Genomic DNA, 27,144 nt, shown 5'->3' with positions numbered 1-27,144 from the left:
AATTAGTACGACGCTAGTGTGGTACTGTACAATACGAGATGCATTTAGAATGCTTTTGAAACGGAGCCGTTACCAAGACCTTCAACGGCGTGTGAAGAATCATCGCTCGAGTGTTTGGTGAAACGTCAGGCGAAAAAAGGTGAAATAGTATTATGGTATTATCGGACGGGAGAACATGTCTGGCGTTGTTCGTTCACCTGGTGCAAATCTTTCTATTAGGCTCCACTTCGGTGACTTGTGTGTGTTTGAGATGAAGATGACATGAAATCATAAGGACAAATCAAACACCCAATCCCCGAGCGAAGAAAATTTCCGACGCTGCATTTAATCCAACCCGGAAACACTAGAAAATGACCTGCGAAAAGACTAGAGAAAAAATTGAATAACGAAATTCGAACACAGAATGGGCAAGTTGTGTATCTAAGAGGCTGCTATACAGCAAGTGGCCTCTTATGGTGCTAAACAGCTTCGTAAGACCATGAAGTCGATTTCTCGAAAACGCTTGAGAAGCATATCGTACTAATGTAGCGTCTATTACACTACTGGCCATTAAAATTGCTACACCACGAAGATGACGTGCTACAAACGCGAAATTTAACCGACAGGAAGAAGATGCTATGATATGCAAATGATTAGCTTTTCAGAGCATTCACACAAGGTTGGCGCCGGTGGAGACACCTACAAAGTGCTGACATGAGGAAAGTTTTCAACCGATTTCTCATACACAAACAGCAGTTGACCGGCGTTCCCTGGTGAAACGTTGTTGTGATTCCTCGTGTAAGGAGGAGAAATGCGTACCATTACGTTCCCGAGTTTGATAAAGGTCGGATTCTAGCCTATCGCGATTGCGGTTTATCGTATCACGAAATTGCTGCTCGCGTTGGTCGAGATCCAGTGACCGTTACCAGAATATGGAATCGGTCGGTTCAGGAGGGTAATACGGAACGCCGTGCTGGATCCCAACGGTCTCGTATCACTAGCAGTCGAGATGACAAGCATCTTATCCGCATGGCTGCAACGGATCGTGTAGCCATGTCTCGATCTCTGAGTCAACAGATGGGGACGTTTGCAAGACAACAACCATCTGCACGAATAGTTCGACGACGTTTGCAGCAGCATGGACTATCAGCTTGGAGACCATGGTTGCGGTTACCCTTTACGCTGCATAACAAACAGGAGCGCCTGCGATGGTGTACTCGACGACGAACCTGGGTGCACGAAAGGCAAAACGTCATTTTTTTGGATGAATCCAGCTTCTGTGTACAGAATCATGATGGTCGCATCCGTGTTTGGCGACATCGCGATGAACGCACATTGGAAGCGTGTATTCGTCATCGCCATACTGGTGTATTACCCGGCGTGATGGTATGGGGTGCCACTGGTTACGTCTCGGTCACCTCTTGTTCGCATTGACGGCACTTCGAACAGTGGACGTTACATTTCCAGATGTGTTACGACCCGTGGCTCTACCCTTCATTCGATCCCTGCGAAACCCTACATTTCAGCAGGATAATGCACGACCGCATGTTGCAGGCCCTGTACGGGCCTTTCTGGGTACAGAAAATGTTCGACTGCTGCCCTGGCCAGCACATTCTCCAGATCTTCCACCAACTGAAAACGTCTGGTCAATGGTAGCCGAGCAACTGGCTCGTTACAATACGCCACACACTATTCGTGATGAACTGTGGTATCGTGTTGAAGTTGCATGGGCAGCTGTACCTGTACACGCCATCCAAGCTGTCTTTGACTCAATGCCCAGGGGTGTCAAGGCCGTTATTACGGCCAGAGGTGGTTGTTCTGGGTACGGACTTCTCAGGATCTATGCAACCAGATTGCGTGAAAATGTAATCACATGTCATTTCTAGTATAACATATTTGTCCAATGAATACCCGTTTATCATCTGCTTTTCTTCTTGGTGTAGCAATATTAATGGCCAGTAACGTACATCTAACTGTGTAATACAATCGTGCGAAATGTGAGTAAAATCGGTGATCCATGAGAAAAGTGAATGCAAAGCCATGGGAATAGTAGCAAAATTTTCCCTTTTACAATAATTTCCCATGTGAAAGCAGCAGTGGCAGAAGAATGCGACAGAAGTGCATAAACAGCAGAAGAGGGTAATGTGCGCAGAAGAACGACTTCAGTATAACTTGGAATATATCCATGAAAATAATTTATATGTCACATGTGAACTGGAGCAACACCAGAGGTCCTTTTGTTCAGCAAAGCGAAACACGTGAATATAAAGACAATAATAATATAAATAGAAAACTTTTTAGTATGACACGTTTCTAAAACGGACTAAGTCTAAAATTTGTCGTAGCCTCATAAAGATACCAAACGCCATCCGAAAAACGTGGGGCGCAAGCAATACGTAACTAATGTGTGAGTAGTTGCCGTAAGTCACTAAAATTTTTATTTAACTGAAACTGATATGAATAGTTGTATGATTTTTCTCAATGACAGATACTCTCTACCTCCTTACCACGAAGGCTGCTTTTTCCCACCTGTGACTGGTGGTTAAATGGAAACCACGGTGAAAATAAAAAGAAAGTTTGATTTGCAACATTTAGCTACACATTCCAGCTACTTCTACACAGAGTCGCTTTTTTGAGTTAGTCATTCCAATACCCTCTGCTTTCCGCGAATTCCCTACACTGGTCTGCAATTCACTGTTTGCGCCAAAATGCTGTCTTCACAGCCAGAGGTTCACGTGAGTGAAGTCATGAAGATCAAGTGGAGTCTGCAGGAACATCTTCATTGCAGCTGAGCATTGTCATGAAGAAGGAAACTTCATTACAGCTACGTTATGTGGGTAGCGTGAGATAAGGCGGAACCTTTCAACAGGCACTTCACACTTAAGGGTAGACGCTAATGTTCCAAGCATCTTTACGCGCTCACTATGTGCTCAGAAATGAAAAGTTTGACGCGACCCAATCGACAAGTGTACTAGAGACACTCTGCAGTATATCAGTGCAAGCTGCATCGGGTTTACATTGTGAGTTTAATTTCACGACCGATCAGAAATTGTAAAAATATAGCCCTTTTATTAGCTGTTGCATGTGCTCCACGTTCTTTGTTTTGAATTTTACAAGTATTGTCTGAGCTATTAAAAGTTCAGAACCACAAAACTTTCAGAATCATCTGTAAGGGTTCAGGAATCTGTATGTAGCTAGGAGAAATTATGTTATACTTTTTTTTTTGGTCATCAGTCTACTGACTGGTTTTATGCGGCCCGCCACGAATTCCTTTGCTGTACTAACCTCTTCATCTCAGTCTAGCACTTGCAACCTACGTCCTCAATTATTTGCTTGACGTATTCCAATCTCTGTCTTCCTCTACAGTTTTTGCCCTCTACAGCTCCGTCTAATACCATGGAAGTCATTTCCTCATGTCTTAGCAGATGTCCCATCATCCTGTCCCTTCTCCTTATCTGTGTTTTCCACATGTTCTTTTCCTCTCCGATTCTGCGTAGAACCTCCTCATTCCTTACCTTATCAGTCCACCTAATTTTCAACATTCGTCTATAGCACCACATCTCAAATGCTTCGATTCTCTTCTGTTCCGGTTTTCCCACAGTCCATGTTTCACTACCATACAATGCTGTACTCCAGACGTACATACTCAGAAATTTCTTCCTCAAATTATGGCCGTTATTTGATATTAGTAGACTTCTCTTGGCCAGAAATGCCTTTTTTGCCACAGCGAATCTGCTTTTGATGTCCTCCTTGCTCCGTCCGTCATTGGTTATTTTACTGCCTAGGTAGCAGAATTGCTTAACTTCATTGACTTCGTGACCATCAATCCTGATGTTAAGTTTCTCGCTGTTCTCATTTCTACTACTTCTCATTACCTTCGTCTTTCTCCGATTTACTCTCAAACCATACTGTGTACTCATTAGACTGTTCATTCCGTTCAGCAGATCATTTAATTCTTCTTCACTTTCACTCAGGATAGCAATGTCATCAGCGAATCGTATCATTGATATCCTTTCACCTTGTATTTTAATTCCACTCCTGAACCTTTCTTTTATTTCCATCATTGCTTCCTGGATGTACAGATTGAAGAGTACGGGCGAAAGGCTACAGCCTTGTCTTACACCCTTCTTAATACGAGCACTTCGTTCTTGATCGTCCACTCTTATTATTCCCTCTTGGTTGTTGTACATATTGTATATGACCCGTCTCTCCCTATAGCTTACCCCTACTTTTTTCAGAATACTTTTTAGTTAGTTTTAAAAGGGTGTTATATTAAAATGTTTCCTTATTTAAATAGTCTTGTGTGTGTATGAAATTTTCAATCGATTTCCTTATTTAAATAGTCTTATTTGTGTGAAATTTTTCAATCGATTACACCAGACATATGGTAAATTTCAAGTTTACATCAGTTTTCTTCGTCTGAAATAAGCAATATCTTACTCCCCATAACTACATCTTGCAAAAAGATCATGAAGATAAAAATTAGAGAGAAGCGAGCTCACGCGGAAGCTTAGCAGCAATCGTTCTTATCGCGAAACATTTGCAACTGGAACGGACAGAGAGGGAATTAACGATGGTAAACAAAGTACCCTGTTTCATCTTAAAGGAATTTTTTTTGCTAATTCCAAAACTGGTCTTAGGTACTGAAAATCTGTAATATTGTCGAAATTGTGGAGAATTAAATATTGCCACTAATATATAATTAATAATAATTCACCTGAGGCTTTTAGGTTTCAGTTATTTGTTTTATGACATTGGTTCAATGAACATTACTTTTCAGAACAGTCATTAACTGAATTTTGATATTTCATCATAAATTCTCTCGTTGATTCTTGACACACTTTTTTTAAAATTGTGCAGTGCAGTAGGTCTTCCAAGGAACAGCCTATCCTATTATGTTATGTAGTCGTTACAGATCGTCAGTTTCCGCGCGGTGTGGCCGCCCGGTTAGAGACGCCATGTCACGGATTGGGCGGCCCCTCCCGCCGGATGTTCGAGTCCTCCCTCGGGCATGGGTGTGTGTGTTGTTCTTAGCGTAAGTTAGTTTAAGTAGTGTGTAAGTCTAGGGACCGATGACCTCAGCAGTTTCGTCCCTTACGAATTCACACTCACTTGAAGATTTTTGTAGATCATCAATATGGGGTGCTGAATTTAACTGGTTTCAACATTTGAGATATGGACTTCTTACGTGAATCCTAAAATAGAACTTCAGAAGTATTGTACGGTGCCTATGGAATCAGGAAGCAATTATAAATGTACTACTGTTGTTACAGATATATCTTATGTATAAAATGATACGTATTATCAATATAGGTTAGGGTCAAAGAGTCTGTCGTAAGTCGTCCTGATCGACTTTGATAAATAATCAAATGATAACATCATATAGGGTATTTATTTTTTATCATGTTATAGTGTGAAGTCTGCGATAAACATGCATTTCAAATGTTTACCAAACAGCAAAAAATATTCCCTTCGTCATAACATTCGACAGAGAGATCACTCCCATTGATCAAACAAACCGCGTTGTTACTGGCGTTCAGAGCATTGAGTTAAAGATAGAACGGACTCATGAGAACTCAGATGCCGTGTCACCCATCTTGTTTTTACGTGCCAGGCACTGCGCAACAAGCAGCTGTGCTAGCTGAATGTAAATGAGTTTTCTCTGAAAGAGCTTCAAGTGTCGTTGAGATTGCTGTTTGGGAAATACTTCAGCTAACAAGTTTTGGCCGTATCAACACATCTTCAAGTAAGAGGTGGCGGTGACGTGCTTTAACAAGAAACCACAAACAGAATACTGACAGCAGCGTCATGAAGGTCAGGCTTAAGTAAATTCTTGAGTAAAACATGTGTGCAAACAAACACGGGGTTTTGAACTGAGCTGTTTACTTGCGAACTACGCCCGGAGAAATTATTTCCTAGTCCATTTACAATGAATGTCTGTAGCATTTATCTTGTAAGAAGATATCTTTTATTCATCCGATGTAGGATGGCGATAATTTTAACAGGAATAGCTTCGGTAGTACACTACGTTTCGTCATCAGAATAAATAACACGTTTGTGGGTAAGTTGCGTTCTTTGGAAGTCTGTCGCAAACTGCACACAAAAAAATGTGTGTCTACATCACCCATATTCCAGAATCCAGCTTATAGCGTGTGGAGGAGGGTGCTTCGTGTACCTTTGTCGTTCCCGTCATTCGCGAATGGCGCACTAGAAGGAGGACTGTTCACGATTCTCCATAGGGGCTTCAGTTCCTTTGATTTTTCCCGTCTTGGGCATTCCGCGAGGAATGTGTGAGACGATTGAATTTTCTGATAAAGAACGTTCTCCATGATGCCCAACGCCTCCCTCGTAGAACGTGCAGCAGGAGTTTGACGAGCGGCTAGAGACGCTTCCTCACTTACTAATCGAATCCGCGAAGAAACGTGCCGTTATGGTTCATATCTTTGGACGGCGACCTTCAGGGTGTTTTTGGACCTACGGATGTGATTTGCACTCGTACCTCCGACCCGTATAAATTCTCCGATCGATTCGCAGGTGTCATCTAAGATGTTCCAGAACGCCGCCCGTAAAATCAGGACTCTTTCGGAGTTCATACCTCGGGTTATATTGGTGATAGAAAGGTAGGGTCAAGGGTTTTGGATACCTCTTGGGCCACGGACCATTTGTGCAATCTATAAAAGGCTCGTTTTAGTGTCACTATCCTAACAGTATAGGGTCAAAGCATAGTTTAAATCCTGCTTTGGCAATGAAGCAAATCGATTGGTTCCCTTTGGACTTGATGTGATATGCTGTGGTCTTTAAGTGGCCCACGGAGGTACCATTAGCTCATGGGTGTTCTTTAGAAAGCTCCAAAAAAGGGTTTTAACAATTTTTTTCCCTACTAAAACCGAGCCGAATATTCAAAGACGGTTATGCACAGCAAAACATGAAGATTTTCTTGATATCTTTATCTATTTCTGAGATACAGAGGTTCAAGTTATCATAATTCAACGCGTAAAATACGCTTGTAAAATCCGGTATGCGGCAAACTCTAAATAATAAATAACAGTGGCAAACCGCTCAAATTTTAAAGTTATATTCTCTATCTTTAAGCATCTATCTAGAAATTCCATCTCTTCGTTTTTAGAAATTCTTGGGGAGCCATAGATTCTAAACGGGTATGCACAGCAAATGAGGGTAATTTTTACGATATATTCCTAAGATACCGATATCCTTGAAAATTTTCTTGGTATCTTCATCCGTTACCGAGATACAGAGGTTCAGAGTTACCCTACTTGTACACGTAAAATCCGGTGTGAGGCGAAAACGTGGTTTATAGAGTGACGTAGCACGGTGATATATGTTATATAGCGTGGTCGTTATCTGGGAACCGCATGTTGTAGTATTCAAGAACATGGAAAAATTTTGTGCACGTAACTTCTGGTCTCTGGTGATTGTAATATTAGTTTTGCGTTGTTTAAAAAAACTATCAATATTTTACTGACCCATAAAGTTCTTCTCATATGAGTGGGAACCAGCGAAGAAATGCTCCTATTGGAGCACGAAACAGGCGAATTTGCTGTAGTTCACAAGTCTAAGGCTGAAAAGTGTGGCACCAGCTGCGTCATTCCACCTTCCTTGCATATTTAAAATTTTTCTCCAAAATTTTGGCAAAATTATTGAAGGTGGTGAGTAAGATACAGTGCGGCAGCTGCTAGCCCACTACTCAGCCAGTCTGTTAAACAATAGCATATTCGCATTTATCGCTTCGATAGGAACATTTATACGTTGGTAGTTTTATGTTCAGAAATGCTATCTTCCTTCAGTCAGACCTCAAGACAGTGTAAGGATAGTAGGGAATACTGAGAGGATGCCCAGAAAGTTTCGGAACTAAATACTCTCTTTTTAAATGGCAAATAATCTGGGAAAATACTCAAGTGTCGACTCTGCCATCAGGAGTGAAATCAACATTGTACAGAATACTTAACAGTAAATTAACGAATAATGACAAACTCCTCAATGGTATTCACCTCGCACCATCGTATCAAAGTGAGCGAAACGCCGAACATTCTACTAAGTGTGGAAAAATAGTGCTCAGTGAAACGAAAAGAACTTAACCGAACAGAATACACGTCAGCATAGTGATAGAACCCGACTCTAATCCTTAAGCGCTCAGCATGAAAGAAGTGTAAGTACAGGTCGCAGCTCTTAGAGCTCACGAGATTCTCGACTTGTGGTGTAAGCATTAACTCCATTTCCTAAAATATCTCACATAAACATTTAGGAACTCTACTCAGATTACAAACGTGTAATTATGTGAACGAACAATAGTACCACCTAACGCTAACATTCTCTAATGACCAGAATAAGCGACGAGACTCACATTACAAACATTTTACTAGCATTATTTAAACCTCTATATGAGGAGAAGGAATCAAATGCCCTGATTTTCCTAATTTTATCGATGAACGATAAAACTACGTACCGTGACCTTCCTCTTGCGATCAGAACAACGGTAACATCTTCAAAGTGTAATGTAAGAGAGCAGAAAGTGAACTCAAAGATAAACGATTACCATTCGAGTTAAAAAAAAAAAATGTTTCGTGGTAATGTGCAGGAAGAATATAATGCTCCTATTCAAAGTGATAGATAGGTCAAGAAACAATGAAAAGGTCTGGAATGTCTGATAAACGGTCATGGAGATGACACGAATTTAAGCAGGAAACATCTACATCTACATGGATATTCTGCAAATCACATTTAAGTGCCTGGCAGAGGGTTCATCAAACCACCTTCACAATTCTCTATTATTCCAATCCCGTATAGCGCGCGGAAGGAATGAACACCTATATCTTTCCGTACGAGCTCTGATTTCCCTTATTTTATCGTGGTGATCGTTCCTCCTTATGTAGGTCAGTGTCAACAAAATATTTTCGCATTCGGAGGAGAAAGTTGGTGATTGGAATTTCGCGAGAAGATTCCGTCGCAACGAAAAATGCCTTTTCTTTTAATGATTTCCAGCCCAAATCCTTCACCATATCTGTGACACTCTCTCCCATATTTCGCGATAATACAAAACGCGCTGCCTTTCTTTGAACTTTTTCGATGTACTCCGTCAGTCCTATCAGGTAAGGATCCCACACCGCGCAGCAGTATTCTAAAAGAGGACGGACAAGCGTAGTGTAGGCAGTCTCCTTAGTAGGTCTGTTGCATTTTCTAAGTGTACTGCCAATAAAACGCAGCCTTTGGTTAGCCTTCCCCACAACATTTTCTATGTGTTCTTTCCAATTTAAGTTGTTCGTAATTGTACTACCTAGGTATTCAGTTGAATTTACGGCTTATAGATTAGACTGATTTGTCGTGTAACCGAAGTTTAACGACTTCCTTTTAGCACTCATGCGGATGACCTCACACTTTTCGTTATTTAGCGTCAACTGCCAATTTTCGCACCATTCAGATATTTTTTCCAAATCGTTTTGCAGTTTGTTTTGATCTTCTGATGACTTTATTAGTCGATAAACGACAGCGTCGTCTGCAAACAACCAAAGACGGCTGCTCAGATTGTCTCCCAAATCGTTTATATACACTCCTGGAAATTGAAATAAGAACACGTGAATTCATTGTCCCAGGAAGGGGAAACTTTAGTGACAAATTCCTGGGGTCAGATACATCACATGATCACACTGACAGAACCACAGGCACGTAGACACAGGCAACAGAGCATGCACAATGTCGGCACTAGTACAGTGTATATCCACCTTTCGCAGCAATGCAGGCTGCTATTCTCCCATGGAGACGATCGTAGAGATGCTGGATGTAGTCCTGTGGAACGGCTTGCCATGCCATTTCCACCTGGCGCCTCAGTTGGACCAGCGTTCGTGCTGGACGTGCAGACTGCGTGAGACGACGCTTCATCCAGTCCCAAACATGCTCAATGGGGGACAGATCCGGAGATCTTGCTGGCCAGGGTAGTTGACTTACACCTTCTAGAGCACGTTGGGTGGCACGGGATACATGCGGACGTGCATTGTCCTGTTGGAACAGCAAGTTCCCTTGCCGGTCTAGGAATGGTAGAACGATGGGTTCGATGACGGTTTGGATGTACCGTGCACTATTCAGTGTCCCCTCGACGATCACCAGTGGTGTATGGCCAGTGTAGGAGATCGCTCCCCACACCATGATGCCGGGTGTTGGCCCTGTGTGCCTCGGTCGTATGCAGTCCTGATTGTGGCGCTCACCTGCACGGCGCCAAACACGCATACGGCCATCATTGGCACCAAGGCAGAAGCGACTCTCATCGCTGAAGACGACACGTCTCCATTCGTCCCTCCATTCACGCCTGTCGCGACACCACTGGAGGCGGGCTGCACGATGTTGGGGCGTGAGCGGAAGACGGCCTAACGGTGTGCGGGACCGTAGCCCAGCTTCATGGAGACGGTTGCGAATGGTCCTCGCCGATACCCCAGGAGCAACAGTGTCCCTAATTTGCTGGGAAGTGGGGGTGCGGTCCCCTACGGCACTGCGTAGGATCCTACGGTCTTGGCGTGCATCCGTGCGTCGCTGCGGTCCGGTCCCAGGTCGACGGGCACGTGCACCTTCCGCCGACCACTGGCGACAACATCGATGTACTGTGGAGACCTCACGCCCCACGTGTTGAGCAATTCGGCGGTACGTCCACCCGTCCTCCCGCATGCCCACTATACGCCCTCGCTCAAAGTCCGTCAACTGCACATACGGTTCACGTCCACGCTGTCGCGGCATGCTACCAGTGTTAAAGACTGCGATGGAGCTCCGTATGCCACGGCAAACTGGCTGACACTGACGGCGGCGGTGCACAAATGCTGCGCAGCTAGCGCCATTCGACGGCCAACACCGCGGTTCCTGGTGTGTCCGCTGTGCCGTGCGTGTGATCATTGCTTGTACAGCCCTCTCGCAGTGTCCGGAGCAAGTATGGTGGGTCTGACACACCGGTGTCAATGTGTTCTTTTTTCCATTTCCAGGAGTGTAGATAAGGAATAGCAGAGGGCCTGCAACACGCCTTGGGGAACGCCTGAAATCACTTCTGTTTTACTCGATAACTTTCCGTCAATTACTACGCACTGTGACCTCTCTGACAGGAAATCGTAAATCCAGTCACATAACTGAGACAGAAGGTCATGCGCTGACTAGTGGTGTTTTCTACCAATAAAATGAAAAACATATGGGAAAAACAAGCAGTTTGCTAGTTGCATAGACGGATTTCAAATACCTCGAGTAATTGCTATATCTATTAATTCCATGTGGGAATAAACGAAAAATTTTTCCCTCTCGAAAGTCTTTCTACGCTGTTTTGCTATCAAATACTGATCATATAAGCAATCACATATTAATTTTGAGAATTAATAAAAAATAATAAGAAATGCAAAACAAAGGCACGGAACACTGTCCACGATTTGTTAAGTGTTCCGACGATTAAAATCAGATTCAAGAGATTCGCGAGGAAAGGAGATTGTGCTATGTGTATGTGAAATAGTGGTTTACGTTTGGGAATTTCCTGCAGGATGCCAGTATATCTGCTTCAATCATCCCCTCCCACGCTATCTCTCTGTCACAGCATTACACAGAAAGGTCAACTATGGACTTGCCCAAATAATGACAGAGATAGAGACGGACTCAGTTAATTAGTGGCATGACAACTTCTACGAACAGCTGAAATGCTTCGTCATTGGCAGTTCGCTTAACCCAGCGATGGCCAACCTCTTCATGGAACATTTAGAAATAGAGGTGCTGGAGTTGACACAATGTTAACCTAATATGTGGTATGGGTACATTGACGACACGTTTGTCCAGTGGCGCCGTGATGAGGTACAGCTCGGTGGCTTCCTTAGACGTCTGAACAGTCCCAGCAAAATTCACTATGGAGTATGAAAAGAACCAACAGCTACCCTTTCTGCATGTGCTGGTTACGAGGGCTGCTTGGCACCAGGGACACAGCGTGTATGCAAACAGACACACATGGACCGATGTCTGCACACACTGTCAAATCACCACCTAAGCTAGAAAATAGGGGTGATCAGTACGCTAGTAACGCACGCAAGACGAATACGTGAGCTGCAGCATGTCAAACGCATTCTGAGGAGCAATGTCTACCACCTGTTACATACGATGTGTCATTCGGCGAAGTGAATGAAATGACCGCACGGCTTTTCTGCTACATATTCCCAGGGCGACGGACGGAATACGCCGTGTATTGTGACCAAACGGCCTAGAGACTATTCGTAAACCAACAGAGTTGATTAAGACTGTCTTAGATCGTCAAAGGACCAAAGGCACTCATCACAGTGTAGGAGATATACAACACAGCTCGTACACTTGGAAAAGTGATACTGCTATGACTGGACGATCAATCAACACCAGGATCTCCGAACACAGGCTGCTTGGCACCAGGGACACAGCGTGTATGCAAACAGACACACATGGACCGATGTCTGCACACACTGTCAAATCACCACCTAAGCTAGAAAATAGGGGTGATCAGTACGCTAGTAACGCACGCAAGACGAATACGTGAGCTGCAGCATGACAAACGCATTCTGAGGAGCAATGTCTACCACCTGTTACATACGATGTGTCATTCGGCGAAGTGAATGAAATGACCGCACGGCTTTTCTGCTACATATTCCCAGGGCGACGGACGGAATACGCCGTGTATTGTGACCAAACGGCCTAGAGACTATTCGTAAACCAACAGAGTTGATTAAGACTGTCTTAGATCGTCAAAGGACCAAAGGCACTCATCACAGTGTAGGAGATATACAACACAGCTCGTACACTTGGAAAAGTGATATTGCTATGACTGGACGATCAATCAACACCAGGATCTCCGAACACAAGCGGGTGAAGCATGCGCTGTGTGAGACCGACACCAAAACCCACCGACACGGAAATTCTTGCTGTGGACAAGTGCTAAGATACACCCGCTTGTTCAGGCAAGCCATATATGTCCACAAAAAATGACAACAGCTTCATCAATAAAGAGCCTCAAGGTGAGCAGATGCTCGATTCCCGTGCTGCAGCAGACAGCATGGAGAGAATCAGAGGGGTAATGCCCAGGGAAAAGCCCTCAGACTTTGGGGTGCCAGGTACGTAGTGATTCAGCTGCCCCTACCGCTGTCGTTTTATGCAACCCGCATTGTTATAAGTAGCTTTCATAAACATGCTGCACATTTTCATATTCTCTTGCTCGCTACGCACGACCTATTAGTCCTACGGGACAACCAGCAGCAGGACTTTTTTTTGTAAGAAATTTAATGTAGTTAAATTTGCTGGAGGCCAAAGTTTTCAAGTTACTCAAGAAACACGTACAAAGGTGACCTTTAAACGCACCTCCACGTTACGCTCATCCCTCACCAACAAGGATTTCTAATATGCTGCTCACGGCATTCCCTTCTGCCACTGTTAAAAAATTTATGACTACATGAACTATTTCTTACATTCGATCTTCTTTGTCTCTTTTAATTGGGCTGTTGCGACACCAGCAGTCAGTTACTTCATAAACACTCTTAATTTAAACGTGCCTGTCAGGGTAATTAACGCAAACCGGCTTTTGTAAACGTTACGCTAAAACTTATTACGGTGACAATTCGATCCAGATCGGTTACTGAACAAAGGATTCGTAGTCAGAACGCCTGACGAATAAAATGAATTAACTGATTATTTTACGCTGTGTAAATTCATAAAACTGTTAGGTAAAATTTACTAAACGGCAGTTTCACATTTTGTAAATGTTCGGCAAAGCCGGTGGCATAATAACAGCGGTTAGTGAAGACCAAAACAAATCGAACGTAGGAAACAATTCGTGAAGTCATAAATATTTGTACAGTGGTAGGACGGAATTCCATGAACAACAGATTAGAAATCCTGACTGGTGAGGGATGAGTGTGGGAGTGGCGGTGCGTTTGATGGTCACATTTGTACGTCCTTTTTTGAATACAACGAAAACCACGGCCTCCAGCGAAAACGAATACCAGCAAAAAATTTAACTACATTAAATTTATTACAAAAAGACTCCGTCGATATTTTCTGAAGGATTAATAGTTTGCGCGTAGCGAGCGTGAGAATATGACAATCTCGCACGTGGTTTATGAAGGTCAGCTGTAGAACTGTGTGTTGCATAGTACCACAGCGGCAGTTGTCAGCCACCTGAAATGGAGGGCGAAACTTTGACAATGCCAGCCACGCGTGCTGGCGAAACGACAGAGAAATCGTCAAACAAACGTCGTCCGAAGAACATGAGACAGAAGCAAACTGTCATTTTGTCTCTTAATTAGCTGTGCAGCTGATCACACACAATTACTTTGAGAGAGTGAGACTGCAGACTAAACATACAGAGATCATCAGAAATACCGTTGATAGAATGATAGTTTACGTCAAAATAAGAACAGAATTTTATGTAATAACGCCCTAAATTCCTTCGTTACTGGGCCAGTAATGTAATTTTACAGTTCAGAAGCTCATAACTAAAGTTCAAATAGTCACCGCATTGTTTCTAGATACGAATGAATTCGTCGGATCGTTGTCCTTTAAACACCACCCAACGTTGTCGAAGGGTTTCGCAGGCATTCATGACACAATGATGTAGCGTTTGTGCAATTAGAATCACAAAAAATGGTTCAAATGGCTCTGAGCACTATGGGACTTAACATCTAAGGTCATCAGTCCCCTAGAACTTAGAACTACTTAAACCTAACTAACCTAAGGACAGCACACACATTCATGCCCGAGGCAGGATTCGAACATGCGACCGTAGCGGTCGCGCGGTTCCAGACTGAAGCGCCTAGAACCGCTAGTCAGAATCACAGCAGCACGGGCCAATAGGCAGTAATCCAAAGGATTGGAAGAACGTGTGGACCATGAAAATGGTCCTATACTATTTTTAAATGTGTCGTGGTGAGTGTCAGTGTGTGCACAAAAATACTGTGCCTGAAATGTGATACACCACTATCTTCCTTGCTAGCAAATCTGGAAGAGCATTCTGAATAAATTCCTTGCACATTTCATGTATTAAGATTTCCTGGAAGAACATACGGCTCCGCCAGAGTCACCTGGGATTCCAACTGCTACTGATGTCTACTATGAATTGTAGCACGAAGGTTTTTGTCCTATCACAAATTTTGGGAGAGGGAATCCGTACTTGGAACGAAGTGGAGGCTATACTGAATATTTTTTGTGACCTACTGTTCTGAGAACTTGGCGAATTGTTATTTCTTTAACGACTCATAACCATAGGATTTTCCGACGTAGAGTATGTTCATATGGTATTTTTACGCTTGTTGCGCAGTAACGAACTGAATTCACTCGCAAAATTTCTACAAGTAGTAATGATATGAAAGTGAAATGTGATTTTTCTAGACGTGATCATATGAGGAGTACGTACTAAAATAGTCAAAAAATGAACAAAAGTAGCTGTTCAGGTAAATACCATTACATTTACTTAAAAAATCGGGGTATAATTTCGAACCCATAATCAAATTGCGTAAAATTAAACCCATGCACTATTTCTGAAAACGCATAGAAGGCCTGTGTCATGCAAATGACGAAACGCGTGTGGCATAGTAAATAATGAACATAGCATGGTGAAAGAGCAGTTTTGTTTGTGAACGAATTAAGGTACAAAATTGATGGTTTAGACGAACCGTCAGCAGTGAGCATCGGGCTCATTATAGACAAAGCAGCAGTTTAGTTAGAGAAGCAAGTGAGAATTTATGATTGGTAAACCTAAAGACTGTAACGAAATTCAGGAAGATCTGCAGAGGATCGACGATCGGTGAACGTACTGGTAGCTGAACCTGAATGTAAATAAATGTTACGTATTACGGATAAATAATCGAAGAAATCTATTATTGTTCGGTTAGACCAGTGGAAAAAAAGCAAGAAAAAAAAACCACTGGAAGCAGTGGCTACCGTAGAATAACTAGAAGTAACCATCGAGATAGAGTAAAGTGGAATGACAGTATAAAACAAATGGTAGAAAAAGCCGAAGCCAGCCAGAGATTCACTCTCGTTTGCACAACTGAAGTCGCAAATGGCGATGGTTTGTGGTCAGTGGAATGCTTATTCAAGGGCTTTTGCCCTTGAAGTAATTGATTTGTAACAGTTCGTTGTTTCATGGTGGTGCCAACTACTGCTCAGATTGCTGCTGCAGATGTAGTACGAAGCACCACAGCCATGGCCATCCTGCCCCGTCTTCTTCCGACCGCATATTCTCGTGACCACAGCTGCCAGCAATCATGTCAAGTGGCTACATTCCTGGCAAGTCTTTCTGCAATATCGCAGATGGAACAACTATCTTAATGACCTCGTTCAAAGCCAGTGAGTTATTGACAATGGCGTCTTCGTCGTCTTTAAGGCAGTCTTGACTAACATCAGCTCACCACGTCCAATCTCAAAGGTAACTAATGCACACCACCGTTACAGCGCGTATTTAAAACGAACTTGATTTCAATCCTCACCGTGGTATTACTAGCGACACGCTTATGAGACTGTCTTGAAATTCTTTTCCCGTCAATGTATTTGCCAGAGTTGAAAGAAGCGGGATATCGGAGAAGATACACTACTGGCCATTAAAATTGCTTCACCAAGAGGATCACGTGCTACAGACGCGAAATTTAACCGACACGAAGAAGATGCTGTGATATGCAAATGATTAGCTTTTCAGAGCATTCACACAAGATTGGCGCCGGTTGCGACACCTACAACGTGCTGACATGCGGAAAGTTTCCAACCGATTACTCATACACAAACAGCAGTTGACCGCCGTTGCCTGGTGAAACGTTGTTGTGATGCCTCGTGTAAGGAGTAGAAATGCGTACCATCACGGTCGGATTCCATACTATTACGATTGCGGTTTATCATATCGCGACATTGCTGCTCGCGTTGGTCGAGATCCAGTGACTATTACCAGAATATGGAATCGGTGGGCCCAGGAGGGTAATACGGAACGCCGTGCTGGATCCCAACGGCCTCGTATCACTAGCAGTCGAGATGACAGGCATCTTATCCGCATGGCTATATCGGATCGTGTAGCCACGTCTCGATCCCTAGTCAACAGATGGGGACGTTTCCAAGACAACAACAATCTGCACAAACATTTCGACGACGTTTGTAGCAGCATGGACTATAAGCTCATAGACCACGGCTGCGGTTACCCTTGACGCTGCATCACAAACAGGAGCGGCTGCGATGGTGTACTCGACGACGAACCTAGGTACACGAATGGCAAAACGTCATTTTTTCGGATGAATCCAGGTTCTGTTTACAGCATCATGATGGTCGCATCCGTGTTCGGCGACATCGCGGTGAACGCATATTGGAAGCGTGTATTCGTCATCGCCATACTGGCGTAGCACCCGGCGTGATGGTATGGGATGCCATTGGTTACACGTCTCGGTCACCTCTTGATCGCATCGACGGCACTTTGAACAGTGGACGTAACATTTCAGATGTGTTACGACCCATGGCTCTACCCTTCATTCGATCCCTGCGAAACCCTACATTTTATGAGGATAATGCACGACCGCATGTTGCAGGTCCTGTACGGGCCCTTCTGGATACAGAAAATGTTCGACTGCTACCCTGGCCAGAACATTCTCCAGATCTCTCACCAACTAAAAACGTCTAGTCAATGGTGGCCGAGCAACTGGCTCGTCACAATACGCCAGTCACTACTCTTGATGAACTGTGGTATCGTGTTGAAACTGCATGGGCAGCTGTACCTGTGCACGCCCTCCAAGCTCTGTTTGACTCAATACCCAGGCGTATCAAGGCCTTTATTACGGCCAGAGGTGGTTGTTCTGGGTACTGATCTCTCAGGATCCATGCACCCAAACTGCGTGAAAATTTAATCACATGTCAGTTATAGTATAATATAGTATTTGTCCAATGAATACCCGTTTATCATCTGCATTTCTTCTTGGTGTAGCAATTTGAATGGTCAGTAGTGTATATTAGTACCAACTGGGCATTGATTCACAGATCTATGAATTTGTTGTTTGACACTTGCTCACTAAGTTATCGAGTCAGGCCGTCCATACTACGAGTGCAGCATATCTATGACTCCGGCCCCTACCGAGCGAGGAGGCGCAGTGATTAAACCACTAGGCTTGCGTTCCGGAGGACTGTCAAGCTAGATTCAACTTACCTGTGTTGTCTCAAGTCGAATACGACGAATATTTAAATTCCTCCTTTGGAAATGGAAAGGCCGATTTCTTTTCCCACTCTTGCCTATTTCAGTTTGTACTTTGTTACTGAAAACCTTGTTTCAGATGGAGAACTACTTTCTAGCCTTACATCGTCGTCTTCTTCGAGACTGCCGGAGCATCTGTAGGTTGCTGTACATCGCGCCCAAGTTTATCACAAAAAATATTAGAAACTAATATAATATCGTATTATACTGAACCGTGAGACTTCTCGCCTTGAATGGAGTATGGTACGCTGAAGCTCCAGGCTCTTAATTTTTCGTAAAAGAGAACCGATTTCCGTTTCCAAAAGAACATTTCTATGGGCACCTCCCTCGAGCAGCGAAATAGGTTTCAACTGCAAGCCATATGACAGTTTACACCCGTGAATATAACTGGACAGTAGAAAATGTCAACGAGTCGCCGAAATCAACATAATTATTTACTCGTTTTAGTGTCATACACCATCTTTTACTTGAGTTGCTCATTGTATTTCTCTTAGGCATTCAAAAGAAAAAGCCGGCCGCGGTGGTCTAGCGGTTCTGGCGCTGCAGTCCGGAACCGCGGGACTGCTACGGTCGCAGGTTCGAATCCTGCCTCGGGCATGGGTGTGTGTGATGTCCTTAGGTTGGTTAGGTTTAAGTAGTTCTAAGTTCTAGGGGACTTATGACCTAAGATGTTGAGTCCCATAGTGCTCAGAGCCATTTGAATCAAAAGAAAATTTTTTTCTTAAGTCATCATTTTTCTGGATGTGTTGAAGCGGCCCGCCACGAGTTCCACTTCTGTGCCAACCTTTTCATCTCAGAGTACCACCTTCAACCTACATCCTCATTTATTTGCTGGATGTATTACAATCTCTGTTTTCCTCTACAATTTTTATCCTCTACAGCACCCACGGATGTTATTCCGCGATGTCATAACAAATGACCTACCATCCTGTCCCTTCCTCTTGCCAGTGTTTTCCATATTTTCCTTTTCTCGCCAATCTGCGGAGAACCCCCTCATTCCTCGACTTATCAGTCCACCTAATTTTCAACGTTCTTCTGCAGCACCACAACTCAGATGCTTCTATCCTCCTCCGCTCTGGTTTTTCCACAGTCCATCTCTCATGCAATACAATGCAGTTCTCCAAACGTACATTCTCAGAAATTTCTTCCTCAAAGCAAGACCTATGTTTTACACCAGTAGAATCCAATTGGACAGTAATGCCTTTTTTGCCGCTGGTAGTCTGCGTTCTATGTTCACCTTGCTCCGTCCGTTATGGGCTATTTTGCTGCCTAGGTGGCATGCGACAGTATGCTTATTTAATATGTTCAAAAACTTCGAGCGTAAAAGCGAGATTTTGGGATGATCATACCTTGGGTCCTGTTGGTGATACAAAAAGTAGGGTTAAGTGTTTTGGATAGCCCTTGCACTAGGGACCATTTGTATATGCAACATAAAGATTGTCTTAGTGCCACTATGCTACACTACAGGGTCAAAGCATGAATATTACACGCTTCCTTGTGCTTAGGGAAGTGCAGGAAATCCAGTTGATAGAGCACTTGCCCGCGAAAGGCAAAGGTCACGAGTTCGAGTCTCGGTCCGGTACACAGTTTTAAGCTGCCAGGAAGTTTCGCATCCGCGCACACTCCGCTGCAGAGTGAAAATCTCATTCTGGAAATATCTCCCAGGCTGTGGCTAAGCCATGTCTCCGCGATATCCTTTCTTCCAGGAGTGCTAGTTCTGCAAGGTTCGCAGAAGAGCTTCTGTGAACTTCGGAAGGTAGGAGACGAGGTACTGGCGGAATTAAAGCTGTGAGGGTGGGTCGTGAGTCGTGCTTGGGTAGCTCAGTTTGGTAGAGCACTTGCCCACGAAAGGCCAAGGCCCCGAGTTCGAGTCTTGGTCCGGCACTCAGTTTTAATCTGCCAGGAAGTTTTATATCACCACACACTCCGCTGCAGAGTGAAAATCTCATTCTGGATACATCATTTTTACTAACCAATATATTTCTTTTCGTATGAGTTACATGCCCTGCTGCAACACTGAAAAGAAGAGAACCAACGGAAAAATGCTCCTAGCGGAGAGCAAGCAATGCGAAAAATGCATATATGTTCCTGTTTATTTAGAAGACTCTGACTGAAAAGTGGTATGCCAATTCCTCAAGAATTTCAAATAACTTTCCCAAAAATTTTGGCGAGTCAACATATCCGCTATTTTTCTGATGGTCTCCGTCTAGCCTTGAAGCAGAGTTCTGTGGGACAAAACCTGTACAGTTTTTGCAAAGTTGATATTTGTTCATATTGTTCGCAATAGGTATAAATTGCTGCCCGATAATACATTTGTTCATATGTTGTTGTTGTGGTCTTCAGTCCTGAGACTGGTCTGATGCAGCTCTCCATGCTACTCTATCCTGTGCAAGCTTCCTCATCTCCCAGTACCTACTGCAACCTACATCCTTCTGAATCTGTTTAGTGTATTCATCTCTTGGTCTCCCTCTACGATTTTTACCCTCCACGCTGCCCTCCAATACTAAATTGGTGATCCCTTGATGCCTCAGAACATGTCCTACCAACCGATCTCTGCTTCTAGTCAAGTTGTGCCACAAACTTCTCTTCTCCCCAATCCTATTCAATACCTCCTCATTAGTTATGTGATCTACCCTTCTAATCTTCAGCATTCTTCTGTAGCACAACATTTCGAAAGCTTCTAATCTCTTCTTGTCCAAACTAGTTATCGTCCATGTTTCACTTCCATACATGGCTACGCTCTATACAAATACTTTCAGAAACGACTTCCTGACACTTAAATCTATACTCGATGTTAACAAATTTCTCTTCTTCAGAAACGCTTTCCTTGCCATTGCCAGTCTACATTTTATATCCTCTCTACTTCGACCATCCTCAGTTATTTTGCTCCCCAAATAGCAAAACTCCTTTACTACTTTAAGTGTCTTATTTCCTAATCTAATTCCCTCAGCATCACCTGACTTAATTTGACTACATTCCATTATCCTCGTTTTGCTTTTGTTGATGTTCATCTTATACCCTCCCTTCATGACACTGTCCATTCGCGTTAGTATTTTGCATCTGTGACTTTCTTTGGGATTGGAATTATTATATTCTTCTTGAAATCTGAGGGTATTTCGCCTGTCTCATACATCTTACTCACCAGATGGTAGAGTTTTGGCAGACTGGCTGTCCCAAGGCCGTCAGTAGTTCTAATGGAATGTTGTCTACACCCAGGCCCTTGTTTCGACTCAGGTCTTTCAGTGCTGTCAAACTCTTCACGCAGTATCATATCTCCCATTTCATCTTCATCTACATCCTCTTCCATTTCCATAATATTGTCCTCAAGTACATCGCCCTTGTATAGACCCTCTATATACTCCTTCCACCTTTCTGCTTTCCCTTCTTTGCTTAGAACTGGGTTTCCATCTGAGCTCTTGATATTCATACAAGTGGTTCTCTTTTCTCCAAATGTCTCTTTAATTTTCGTGTAGGCAGTATCTATCTTACCCCTAGTGAGATAAGCCTCTTCATCCTTACATTTGTCCTCTAGCCATCCCTGCTTAGCTATTTTGCACTTCACATTTGTTCATATAGTCAATCAGATACTTATTGTGAGTACGTCGTTTCTCCTCCTTTGGTGTAGAAATCCGAATTCCACTTTGTTTTGGCTTCTCGTCCCTTCTTCCGTAATTTCCAAACCATGTTAAAGTTAAGCAATTTGGTGGCAAATTTAACCACGATAACCGCAAGCCGTCGCGTCTGCCCACGAAGGCATTTTATGCCTTCACGTTACGTGCTTGCACTGCGACGTAGCAAGGCGCACTGCTTTAATACGAGTGTGGCTGTACCTAGTCACGTGACTAAATTAGTTGCCGCTACGGCCGCATTACCACTTCGCCTTGCCTGGTAAAACCCCCTTATTGTCCACATAATTTTGTTGTCTCTTTACATTTGTCTTGTAGGTTTAGCTAGTGTTGTAACCAAGTGGCTAATCAACTTCTCTCATCCATTTGTTTCAGCCCCTGAACTGAAGACATGCAAACAGACAGACCCTCAATACAACGAGTGCTTGAAAAATGCATTGCAGGGGGCTTTACCCTCGCTATCTAAAGGTAAGTTCCGCACTTGGTTTAATACTAGGAGCAAGTTGACAGATATATCTTATCAAGATTTATCGCAATAGCACTACTTTAATTTTAAGGACAACACCAAGTGTATGACAACCTTGGTCAAGGACACCTGCTTTAACTGTTCCACAAATATTGCGAACATGAAAGTGCTATTAATGTGCGGTTTTCACAGAATGGATTGGAAGTCAGGGGCTCGTTTTGTTAGCCAACCAACAGATGTAATAATACTCAGAAAGTGTACTACTTGTGCAAACATACACTTTTCTAAACGGAATAATCCCTATTGACATTAACAAACTAAAAGCACGGTACAATAGAATATTAATGGTGTTTGTTGTAGGATTCTGTTGTCAGTCGATTACGAGATATCGTATTTTTAAAAGTTCCTGATATGGTTGGGAGCAGGATACAAGGGTTGCTGGAGTGGAAGGCTGACAACAAATTGAGGATAGAATATAAAATTTAATTTATTACACAAGGAAATTCATGCAATGTACTGGTACCAACATATTGACATATAATTTGTTCAATTTAAATGCGCATCAGTTGAATCATCAACAAGTTATCTAACATCAAACAATCTGCAAATATGAGATTTAAACCTTTCCAAAAATTTTAATGCTTGTAAAATGTGATTACGAAACACAGAAAATTACCAAACTGGTCACTGTATTTAAGCCTTACATAACCTAATGGGGACAATGGCTTACAGGAAATCACACATCTGCCCACTACAGCACTGTCTTACGTGACCTTGTGTGCCACAATGATTGCCAGAACCACTTATGTAGTTAAATGGTAAATATTACCCACAATGACGCTTGCGTTATAATCTTACGTAGCCCTGTTTTACCAAGACAATGCAATTAATGCCAATTACAGTCTGGTTCAGAATAACGAGTGCCCTACCACTGCTTAAACTACTCATAATCAGTAATGAACTGTTTTACAAGGCAAGCACATTCAGTTCAGACAAGTTAATAAGACAGTGCCTCCATTTGAATTTTACCACAGAAATCCATCAATAGTCGTAGGCCAGACGGTGACTCGAAAAGGATTGATAACAAGTTACCGCACTGTTGGCGGTTGGCACTAAATCCCTGACGTGCGATAGATGTGTGGGCCAGAAACCCCGTTGCAACAGGAGCCGTTAAAAACAGTACCCACAAAACTCTTTCTAAAATCACACCGTGAAATGACGTCATAGGGGTTTCCAAAACAGTTTAACACTCAACAGCAGTGAGTAAGAGAAAAGCACAAAAAAACAAACACACACGGCACTTACAATTAGCTTTGAATTATTCTTAGCTGTGGTTAATATTGAATTAACTTTAATACAACAGGTAAACAGTGGTGTCACAGTAGACTTATACTTTACTTGACTAGCTTGACAATTTGGGCGTCTCTCAACTGACATAAGTTCAGTAACAAACTGAAATGCAATTTAAAGACATTCAAGTAAGGGTATTTTGGAATCAACAATTTAAGCAAACACGCCCACATAGGCACTCCAGTTCATGCGTAAATCAACCAGGGCACAAGTCAGTATTTCGACACGCTACGTGGGAACACTCACTGCTCAGTAGCGCAAGCCAGAATACGACGGAAAGAAGTCTCGCTGTAACTCCACCAGATGGCTCAAATGGCTCTGAGCACTATGGGACTTAACTTCTGAGGTCATCAGTCCCCTAAAATTTATTACTAAGCCAAGGACATCACACATATCCATGCCCGAGGGAGGATTCGAACTTGCGACCGTAGAGGTCGCGCAGTTCCAGACTGAAGCGCCTAGAACCGCTCGTCCACCCCGGCCGTCCACCAGATGAAGATGTACCAAACTAACAGCTCACCTTTAACAATAACAATCCAAATGCCGCTAATAAGGTAATGGCCAGAATAACACCAGCCCGTAGCAGCAGCGTGAGGAAGGTTGAACTCGTAAACAGAACGAACGACAGCGAGTCACTGCAGCACCTCCAGTTCGGCTGCTCGGCCGGCCCCAATGCAGCTGCCACACCCACACCACTTGCCGACGCGACTTCCGCGATCTTCCGGCGTCGCTCCGCCCAGGCCTATTTGTTACAGCACACATTTAAGAACAGAACAAGTGCATTTGTTACAGCACACATTTAAGAACAGAACAAGTGCATACACTAATTATGCGAATTCTGACCAGTAACGAGACAAATGACCATCGCAAATGGTGTTCAAAATGATCACCGGCAGCTGCAACACACGTTTAGTTTCGTATGGAACGACTGCTGCGCACGTGCTAGCATTTCCGAGCCGGCAGCACTACGGGCTGAACAGCCATCATGTTGGTACCACAGGTTCCTTCTACTCTGGAGAAGCACGTCTTCTAGCATCCGTTTAAGGCGGTCTGTTAGGAGGCTGAGATACTTGTGCGCCTATGAGCTCATGGCTCACTATCTAACACCACACGTTCCATCTGACGAAACCGACATGAATAGTCAACAGACCAATAGTGCATGTTTAAGTGGTCTGCCTGGCCACGATTAGTAAAAGTGGTTTCATCACGAAACGAGATGCACGTACATCTGGATTATCCTGTCTTAATGCCCATGTACAGCAGTTGACACAAATATCATAATCGTTTCCACGGAGCTCTTGATGGAGGGAGATGACATTATAATTTACCATATTTTTAGTTTGGTAATGCCAATAGGCATTATTCCATTTAAAGACGTGTATGTTTGCACAACAAATTCACTTTCTAAGTATTATTAAAATCTGTTGATTGGCTAACAATACGAGCCCCTGAATACCAACCACTCCATTCTGTGAAAACCGCGCAACAATAGCGCTTTCCATTTCCGCAATATTTTGCCACGCAAGTTTTAGGTGACTCATCCTGGATTGTTTAGCTACAGTATGGAATATGATACTTCTTTCGATTTTGTGATGATTGTTTTTGTTGTCAAATTTTACACCACTGAAAACTCCTTTGTTTAATGTTGGGGTGAAGTGCTTTTCAGTTGTGCAAATCCGTCTTGTACTCCTAGTTTCTGCACATAAAGTCAGAGAAATTAAATATCCATTACGTATACAAAAAATTGTGATTTAGAAATAATTTTACTGCCATTTTCCTGATTTTTATAAAAATACTGCTCTGTGTTGAAGTACAAGAATTTTCTTGGACTAATGAAATTTCTATCGAAATAGAAAGACATGTCTCTATTATAAACAGAAGTACTATCTACATTCAAAAAAGATGTTTACATTTAATGAGGAAGATATTGTGATTGCAGTTTATTATAATCTTTTCTTGATGTGTGTGTCGAAGAGAAAGTAGATAAAGGTTCCAAACACGAATAAAGTACACTGGAAAGAGTTGTAAAGTCCTATGACCTTTCAGCTGAAGGCTGTGAGCAACTTTTCGGTATAAATGACGCCATTATTAGCAAGAAATTTTGGTGAGGAGAAACAGAGACAGAATTTTTGATCAGTAGACGAGATTAACAGCTAAGCAGAAATTCTAGTTGGAAAGAATGATTCAGAAAAAAATGTTCTCGGGAGCCGTGAGCCAAGTTTAACACTTCTGTCTCGCTATGGGGGAAATTGATAAGTTTCAAAGAAGTGACTCCTTAATACTTTTTTGTGATGTAGGAAAAACATTTTCGAAGATGACTGGATCAAAGAACAAGTGAAACATAGGCTGGCATAGACGTAAAAAACGTCTTCGGGTGGAAACATACGCAAAATTTGTCTTACAATTCAGGACGAAAATTCTGAGCCAGTGCCATTGGACAAGAGAACTGTATGAAGTCTAAAGCTGTTAATGGGAAACTCAGAAAACAACAAATAATAAGCATTTGTAATGTCAATATATAGCAGGACACTGAAAATTAATTTTAGAGGTAAAGTGCCGTATTATAAAGTATTAGTTTGGACACGGAAAGAAGTGTGCGTGGAGTTCTGTAAGAGAGAGCACACTATTCCTTTGGAAGATACGATTGTGTATTTGCTGTAACAAGACTTAATTGGTTAGACTTTGCTGCAAATAGTATTACGCCTCTTACTTTATCTATATCGCAACCAACAGTTCTAGGAATTCTGGAAAACGCTCAGAAAACCCGAAAAGGATTACGAAACAGGCCTCATGCAGAGCGTCTGAAAAGATCGAGTTATCGTACGCTGAGACCATCTTAGAGATTATCCTGGAGATAAATCTCCTGAGGAAATTTCTTGCTAATAAGGGCGTCATTTATACCGAACAGTTGCTCACAGCCTTCAGCTGAAAGGTCATAGGACTTTACAAATATTAAAAGACAGCTACGACTCACGACGAATCATTCGATACAATCAGAGACGATCCAGGCGATGGTCAGGTGCAGCTATGAGATTTGATTTCGTTGGAGGAAAATACTCCAACTAGCAGTCCCACTATGTTAACAGCGTGCTTTTATCTGTCCAGGCATCCGAAGCCTAGAGGCACAGCCTATTGACCCGCTCACAATTACGTCGCTCTCCATCTCTGAGGAGAAGGACAAACCAGTGGCCATCAACCTTGACTTCAGCAACTTCCAGATCACAGGCATCTCCACTGCCATCATCGACTCTTTCGAGTGAGTACAAAGTATATGTGTCACATTTAGCTGTTAAGAAGCGAAAGAACCTAAACTGCGCTTCTTCAAGAAAATTATTTTGGCACCTACGGTTCTTAAAGTAATGCACCCCACCTTGGCACTGGATTAAGAAACACTTTGGCCAGATACGCAGAATGTGTTATATATGTTCAACTATTACATATTCAGTTATGAATAACTTCCTCTGAAACACTCAAATAATAATTATATCTTTAGAAGACAGAAAAGTGTCCTATTTTTTTAG

General features: G+C 42.9%; 1 protein-coding gene across 1 annotated transcript in view; it reads left to right on the top strand.

Annotated features, from left to right (window-relative positions):
* Positions 1-27,144, top strand: part of LOC126100653 (protein takeout-like) — a 61,858-nt gene that overhangs the window by 11,942 nt on the left and 22,772 nt on the right. Inside the window, exons 2-3 of the mRNA XM_049911279.1 lie at positions 22,183-22,275; positions 26,729-26,879. Coding sequence (XP_049767236.1) covers positions 22,183-22,275; positions 26,729-26,879 — 244 coding nt within the window. The remainder of the gene's footprint in view (positions 1-22,182; positions 22,276-26,728; positions 26,880-27,144) is intronic.

Source organism: Schistocerca cancellata, chromosome 9 (assembly GCF_023864275.1).
Source record: "Schistocerca cancellata isolate TAMUIC-IGC-003103 chromosome 9, iqSchCanc2.1, whole genome shotgun sequence".
NCBI lineage: Eukaryota > Metazoa > Arthropoda > Insecta > Orthoptera > Acrididae > Schistocerca > Schistocerca cancellata.
This window is presented reverse-complemented; position numbering and strand designations above follow the sequence as displayed.